The 8,585-nt window shown below is 32.3% G+C and overlaps 1 protein-coding gene across 1 annotated transcript; it reads right to left on the bottom strand.

Moving 5' to 3' along the window:
- Window positions 1-1,109: 1,109 nt before the first annotated feature.
- Window positions 1,110-6,768, bottom strand: LOC134716788 (neuropeptide receptor 15-like). The gene is made up of 2 exons (XM_063579797.1): window positions 6,452-6,768; window positions 1,110-1,839 (listed from the first exon to the last, which is right to left on the bottom strand). Exons 1-2 carry the CDS (start codon window positions 6,733-6,735, stop codon window positions 1,110-1,112), a joined length of 1,014 nt encoding a protein of 337 aa, XP_063435867.1. The 5' UTR covers window positions 6,736-6,768.
- Between the last annotated feature and the right edge of the window lie 1,817 nt (window positions 6,769-8,585).

Below are 8,585 nucleotides of genomic sequence, written 5' to 3' on the forward strand. Positions count from 1 at the left end.
ATTATCAGAAAAGTATTTTAGTTAAAAATAATGTTATACATCTATATTTATTGGAATTTCTGTTGTTTTCTTTCTATGTGTAGAATTTCCGATTAACATAAATTGAAATGACGAAATAAAAATCTGGTTTACGATTTTCTCTTTCAACGTGCATTCAAAAATAAACCACGTATTGAAACTAATGTCAGTGGCCATGCAAAAAACTTCTAAAAATAATCTTCATCAAGCAAGCGCGTAATCAATGTTTGGGAAGTCGAAAACATACAAATTTCTGAACTATAAACAATGGTCTGAATAATACAAAAGCTTAATTTGTCAAAGATTAACTTTATTTGAAAGAGCCACTGATGTCATTTTAGCAGACATTTAGGTCAAATACATGTTAACATGTATTGCTAGTTTATTCAGTTGATATATAAGCTGTTTACAATTTCTGTTGTGATTTTTGATTTGGTTAACTTAGTAAGATATAGTTATGATACTAGTAGTTAGAAACTGAAAACGAAAGAATATATTTATTGCTCTTCATCTTTATACTTTTTGGCTTTCTATCTAATATTTGATCTGAGCGTCCCTGGCCAGTCTAATGAAGACGAAACGCGCGTCCGGTGTATCAAATTATATGCCTGGTACTTTGATAACTATTTATATTGTACATGCTTAAAATCTACTGGTATTATGTGACTTATCACGAACTATCTAATAAAAAAATAGCAACATTACGAGTTAAACATGAGGAGCAGGATCTGCATACCATTCCAAGGCACATGTGATCATCCCGACTATTTTTAATGTGGTTTGTGTTGTGTTGTGTTTGGTTTTTTTTCTATAGAGAGTTTTGTGGACTTGGTTGTATTTTTTCCGTCTGCGAATCTAAATTTTTTTCCAATTGTGACAAATCGAAATTTCATAAGCATCTTCTTTCTATTTTAAATTGTGTGAATGTGATGTTAGTCTATGTAGTACTTGATTTTCCTTTGTAAAACAATCAATTCAGATAACTTTATTTATAATTTTTAGTTATCATGTAAATTAACTTGTTTAAAAACTGAAGAACAAAAACGTAAAATATCAATTAAAAATTTATTATGAAACAATACGAAATGAAGTTATACTTCTGTGAACGCTAGGCCAGCCACAGAATTTCCTGAAGATTTGGTACCTCCGTTGCCATGTGTCAGGTGGAGTGCTCTGCGAATTTCTGGAGAATGCCGTGAACGAAGGCATCTGCAGAGGATAAGTTTAAAACACTTCCTAAAATTTTGACTGAAAATGCTGTACAGAACAGGGTTTGCGGCAGAGTTAATATTAGCCACAATCATCGTAAATACAATGTATGAAAAATTCTCATGAAATGTTGCTGGTCTAATCGTTTCAACAATGAGAAGAATCTGGTTTGGCGAATAACTTACAAAATAGACTATTACACACATCATTAACATCTTTATAACACCTCTTCTCAACTTGAGTGCTTCTGAATGGCGCTCAATGGACGAACCGTTTGCGCTCCGAATAGTCACCCTTCTGTGAAGACGATCAGATCCCGTAAATAAGTGTTTTGATATTAACAGATACAATGAAAGTTGAATTCCAAGAGGAATAAAATAGAATAAAACCGATTCCACATATTTGAAAACTTTATAAAATGTTTCATGATTGTATGGAAACATGATTGTACAGTAAGGGTCTTCCTTCCCAGGCAAAACACGCACATCATTGAAAAACAGAGTAGGCAATCCGGCACCAAATGCAAAGGGCCATAAACACCCTAATACAGCAGTTATTCGTCTCTTGTTACAAAGAATGTGTGCCTTTATTGGATGGATGATAGCTACATACCTGAAAAATAAATAGACAATTGAATATAATATTCTTCATGCAAAAATTCGAACAGATTATAGAAAGCAATCAAAAATTGACTACGATAAATCAGCTATCTGTTCTTTTTCATTCCACGTAAATGTTGAAAAGGAGATGTAGTATGACTTCCAATTGTGCTTCTGAAAGTATATGTCACCTTACCAAAATAAGAAATAAATACGACGGGCTTGAACCAACGACAACCTCTAAATAACAGGATCCCGAATTGATTCCTAAAACGCAACTTACAAATATATGATATATACTAGTAAGAAGCATCGGTAGTTTACCTATGTTCGACGTCTCTTTCACAATTGTAATACGGAACTGAAGGGAACGCACAAACTCATAAAGGTGGAAGACCGAATACATCGACAGAGATACTCAGATAAGAGCCCCTGTTAAGATCTATCACCAACCATTCGAATTCTAGACTATAGGTTCAAAATGTCACGAAAGTGAACATTTCACAACTGATAAACTTACTGATCACCCGACTTCTTCATACACGTACTTGAATAGTTTTTGCATTATTAGTACGTCCCTGTTTATTAAGGCAACGTATAATGGTGTAAACCGGCGCATAGTTTTGTTTCTGTGGTTTTTTTTCCACCGGAGTTTGTAAAGTTTGTGCATACGTTTATTTGAAATCGGTATCATTGCAAACAAAAATGACCATGAGAAAAATAAATCTATTATAAAACTGCAAGACTGTAGACGATCTATCAACTTGTGATGTTTCCAGCTCTTGTCATATACCTCTTTACAGAGAGTAATTACTCTTGAAATATAAGAATATTATGTTCTTTTTATAATAACGAGTTGATTATAACATATATTTGATAGTGTTGTCTGAATAATAGTTCTGATCTTCTAATCCATCAGGCTAAACTTTGTTCATTGAGAAACCACGAAAGTCTGGAAAATAATTGCTACTGAATTCATAATTTTTTTACGTGATGATCGGAGGAAGTCAGAAGTATAGAAAGTGTTTGTATCATAAATGCTATTGTAGAAAAGAGCAATGGTAACATATGATATCAAAGGAGATTACATTGCATGCAATCTTAATATTATTGATAAAAATATCATATTTCGTACCATGGGAAGAATATAACATCACGTTATGAATGTTATCTCCCTGACAAAGCCTTCTAAGCACAGTGTACACGGTCTTAACACAACCAAAACACGCCACGAACGTTACAATGAGTGATGAAGACAATTTTGCAATATGACTTATTATTTGCTTCACGATGAAAAATAAAACGTGATTATGATTACAATGTCTTTTTAGAACACTTTAAGATGTATCTGTCCATATTATTAAAGAGCAATGAGCATAAATATGGAAAAAAAACCTGTCAGATAGAAGACATACATTGGAGGGAGAGTTGTCTCATTTGCACTCATAACTCATCTTCCTATATAATTTGTATTTGTTGTTATTTGTTGATGCTTAACTTGACAGGTTATCTGTGTCTAAAAGCAATAAAATGTAGAAGAGTTTATCGAAATTGTAGGTTAGGGAAAACAACTTTATAAGCCATCGGTGGTAATAAAACATTACGGCTTTTTACTATATTTGTTTGTTACTATGATTATTTAACTTACAAGTTGGAAAGTAAAATTACCAAAAAATACCGAACTCCGAAATATAAAAAATATAAAATTCGTGTTTTCATGATCCTACAGCTAAAAAATGTAATTATAAGTATTGAATGCTTCTTTTTGTAACTTCATAGGGTTGTGAAAGCGTTGACCGTGCGTACATGTTTAGAAATGTACTTCGGTCAACGCTTTTACACCCCAATGAAGTTACAAAAAGAAGCATTCAATTCTTAAATAATTTTTCTGGATTTACCTTTATCAGAAACGATCAGATTGAACCAATGAAGAGACATAGGTGTATAAATATATAGAACTAAAAGGAGATATGTGGCCAAGAAGGAACTAAAAAGGAATAGCTACATCCGTCTTATGTTAACTTTGCCTGTAAGTGCAGCAACCTTTATTTCTTATCAGCTTCTTAACTCATCAACGACGAATTTCATAGTATATTCATTTCTCTGCAACTCTGTACAAATTAATACTTTGTGGTTTGGTCTTTAAAATGGTTATGTATAGGAGGCCATGAATATATGTTTGTCAAGTACCGCTTTATGAGTTGTAATGTTATTCATACACGTTCATTTCTGTATCTCTTATACTTTTTATCTCCCCTTTATAGTTTGAAAATATGACAGAGAGTAATAATTCATGTCTTTGTACTAATCGGAAGTACAAACTAATGAACTCATTTTGTAAATTACAAATGCATATTTATTTTAATGTCATTGCTTTTCCTCATCCAATATACGGAAGCGGTAAAATGTCAGCATTTTCGTAAAATCTTGTTGCAAGCATTTAAGGTTTTTAGTACAGGAAGTGACCTACCCCATATGGCATGTATGATAACCTTAAGGCACGCAGAAAGTAAACTGCTTCCATTATCTAAAGTAGGAACATTAAGTTTTAAATTGTATTGTCGCATGTATCGGAATATGCAATCTTATTAATAAGAGAGTTTATAAAAAGATTGATCTTTGAAAAAATAGCATTAAAATGTACAGCGAGTAAAGCTCGCAAAAAAAACCCACCCCAACAAACATTTAAAGGTCTGAGTTCAAGTAAAGAGAAAATCCTAAAGTTAATTGAGATTTAAAGCATTATAGAATTCTCAAAAAGTATAGTCAGAAAATTATCATTAAGGGTTTAGGGAAATGTGTGCAAAAGTGTACTGTAGTGTGCATAATAGTTCCTGTCGAGAAATGATAAACTTGATAACTTGAAATAAGGGTTTAAGAAGAGTCGCGGATACAAAGTTGATAACCTCTAAATTAAGCACTAGCAACGTCTTTGCTTAATTAAGGGAAATTCCATAACGGATTCTGATCAAAAACAAAATTTGATGTGAACTATGGCAAATATATTGGTACGATTGTGATTCTCAATAAACTGTGATTATGACTTTTAGGGGAGTTGCGGATACAAATGAGTACCGCTAAAAAAGGTATAGCAAAATCCTAGCTTTAATACGAGGTATAATCCACCGTTTCATATAAGAAAAACGCATGTACCAATTCAGGAATATGACGGTTGTTTTCCATTCGTTTCATGTGTTTGAGCTTTTGAATTTGCCATTTGATAAGTGACTTTCCGTTTTGGATTTCGTTTTTATGTTATATAATTTGTGGAAAGGGAAACCCAAAATAATGAATAAAAACAACTCAAAACGAAACGAAAAAACATGTAGACTGATGGTGAGTGAGTTATATAAAATTATGATTACGGATTGAAGGAAAGAAGCGAATACAAATACTAGTACATGTATGAGTAAGATGTCAATTCATAAACAGTTTTCATTTGAAGGAAGAAATGACATAACCTTTTAGAACGCAGAGACTTAACTGCTGCAATTTTTTAATTGCTTTTATTGCACTAAAGCTTTTCTCAAATAAAAATTGATATGATTCTTGCCTTCTCATCACCCGAAACTTACAAAATCAGCATACATCTGTACAATAGATAAAAACAACTTATACCCAATCCATTCCTATTTCAACATTACAACTACGTAAACGATACAAAATGTATGTTATTGACTCTATTCAGCCTTGGGCCACCTCTTCAATAACACTACCACGACCTTATTCATGACATTTCAGGAAACCAATTTATATGCAGAACAGTGGGCTTCTGAAACAATTTATGTTTTAAGCTTATCAGGATTTGTTGTTCAGTGGATGTCGTTTGTCGTAGTGGTTCATGAGGATTTTTCGTTTTTTTTATATAAATTAGACTGTTGGTTTCCTGTTTGAATTGATTTTTTTTGTTGTCATTTTGGAGGCCCTTTATAGTCTGATGTTTGCTGTGAACACAAAATCAGTAAATGCACAACAAAAAAGCATATAAAAGAAAAAGAACAGCGCTTTTGTTGCTTCTTTGGCCTATGTTTTTTTACTTTTTATACATTTTGAGTTGAATGGAGAGTTGTCTTATTGGCACTTATACCACATCTTCTTATTTCTATTCAACCAAATTTTTATAACATATTTTCTTGCTGTTTTTTTTTCAATTTGTATTGTAAAATGTAGTTACATTTGATGTGAGCATTTCATATCTTGATAATAATCATTGGTACTCGAGTCTCATAGTGATTTCAACAAATCGTATCTTGTCACGTCATAGCCCTATTTAAAATGATGAAAGGGAGGAACTTGTGTGTGAATTTTTTGTTTCAGTGGAACAACTTATTAACAAACCTAATGAAATGCTTACTAATAACACTATTACATTAATCTTGCTTCGGTTTGTATGCACTCGATGTTTTATAACTTTTTGACGTCATTTGATGGTTATTTCAGTAATGAGGAATTTTGTGAGCAATATATATATTTTGTCTTCGGGGCTCTGAAATTCTATCGTAACGCATAATTATGTGAGGAAAAAAACAGCACTTGTGTTTTTCCAGAAGGCATCCTTAAGAAAAAGTATAACAAATATAGGGTATATCAATCTAGGATCTATCGAATGAATATATTAATATTACCTTTCTATACAGAGTGCAATTAGAGTTAGGACTGATCCATATAAAGCAGTAACCAATATAAATCTGTTACTTTTGCAAGCTATTCTATCAAGTGTCCAGCCCTTGTTTGTCATAAACAGTATAGTCTCTGGTATCCCTAATAACAGAATAACAAGGTCAGCAAAAGCCAGGTTTGTTATCAACAGGTTTGTCATTGATGTTCTCATTTTTCTGTTTAAAAGGACGGCAAATATCACTAAAGAGTTTCCAACAACTCCAACAACTCCTATTATAAAGAATAACATAGCCAATCCAATTACTACACCAATGTTGGGTGAGGTGACGGATGTCACCATGGTAACGTTCGGCCATTTGGTACTTCCGTTTTCGAAAGGTGTTGATATGGTAAATTCCAGTGCCATTAATATATCACATTCACACCTACAAAACACATTGAAAAATAACTTTTGGAACTAAATAATTAATTTATATCACAATGGTTGTCTTTCCCAATAAATCATTTTAATTTCAAAATATGGAATAATATATTATTTTAATACACGTGATAGAATTACAACGAATGAACAAAAACATGTAGTCTTAGATGCATGTTTTTTATTAGTTGTTAGTGGCTTTTGACTAGCTGCAAGTAACTGCGAGTACACTCATATCAGTAATTATTGTATTTTGTTGTTGGGATATACAAGTACGTCCACTTTGTGTTTTTGTTAGAAGTATTTCTATTTGTATCAATCTCATGAGTTAAGCCCTTTTCCACATATTTTTATACTTCGTTCTGATGTTGTATTGTAACACTATTGTCCCAGGTTAGGGGGAGGGCTTGGATCTCGCTAACATTTTTAATTCTGTATCTATGTGCCTGTCCCAAGTCTGGAGCCTGTAATTCAGTGGTTATCATTTAGGGGCCTTTTATATCTGACTTTGCGGTATGGGCTTTGCTTATTTTTGAAGGCCGTACGTTGAACTATAGTTATTAATTTCTGTGTCATTTGGTCTTTTGTTGAGAGTTGTCTCATTGTCAATCATACCACATCTTCCAATTCATAAACCTAGATATAAGAATATTTGGTAATAGTGTCAATAAGACAACCCCAAATCCAGTCGCAAAATGTAAAAATAAACCATGATAGTTCAAAGTTAGGCTTTCAACACGGAGCAATGGCTCACACCGAAAAGCAAGCTATAAAGCGCTCCCAAAATAAAACCAACGGTATAATCTTTATAAAATAAATAAAAAACACATCAGCAAACGACAACAATCGAACAACAGGTTATTTCAATGCAATTTATACGACGAATGTATGGTATTTAAGCATTTGGAGTGTGTTTACTTTATTACACGATGAACAGAGCAGCACTATATATATTATGACATAATTATATTATGTATACTGATTTGCATATATCTGTTATTCCCAGGGAATGGAAAATGTGCTAATAAATAATGTGATAAAAAGATGAAACTGCTGATCTCATATAAGTGTCCTTATAAATTAAGTATGTATGAAGACAAACAAATGATATATACAAACATAAAAATCTACTAATAATTCCGTTAGCATTATTCTTTTTTCCATAAACAATGACATTGATTGTTTTTTTTATTGCAAACTGAAAGACTTAAACAATAAAATTGGAAACTCCAAAAATTCCTGGTTTACTATCAAGTCAGCTATCGAGTAGAACCAACAAATCAGGTATTTTTGATGATTCTATTTTATATATATATTCTTGTCTTGTACCTTATATCATAGGTGCGTGAGTTAAACGCTGGCATATATAATCATCTATATTTATTATATAAGTATGCACCGTGGAAAGGACTCAAAGTTTACATCGTAAACGATTTCCATTCATCAAATATACTAGCGCTTCCATTGCTTTCACTGTTTACACCTACCAGGGAGAATGAATATTAATGGCAATTGGTTAACTCTTAAGTATAAAGCAAAAATGTTGTCTTTGTAAATTGAAATGTCATTGTTTATTGAATTTGTGATTGACTGCATAACTCTTGTTGCCACTTCCTGGTATATTTACACAAAAATATAATGGGGATATTTGAAAAACAATGAAAACTTCCAGTGACCCAGATTTTGATAAAACCATCATGATTGGTTTGCTGCATATGAAC

Source organism: Mytilus trossulus, chromosome 4, assembly GCF_036588685.1.
Source record: "Mytilus trossulus isolate FHL-02 chromosome 4, PNRI_Mtr1.1.1.hap1, whole genome shotgun sequence".
Taxonomy (NCBI): Eukaryota; Metazoa; Mollusca; class Bivalvia; order Mytilida; family Mytilidae; genus Mytilus; species Mytilus trossulus.

Excerpts from the sequence above, each read along its gene's own strand:
- LOC134716788 (XM_063579797.1), bottom strand. The coding sequence starts at position 6,735 with ATGTTATTCTTTATAATAGGAGTTGTTGGAGTTGTTGGAAACTCTTTA. Across the intron at positions 1,840-6,451 it reads ATTGCACTCTGTATAGAAAG|GTATGTAGCTATCATCCATC; the intron begins GTAATATTAATA and ends TTTATTTTTCAG.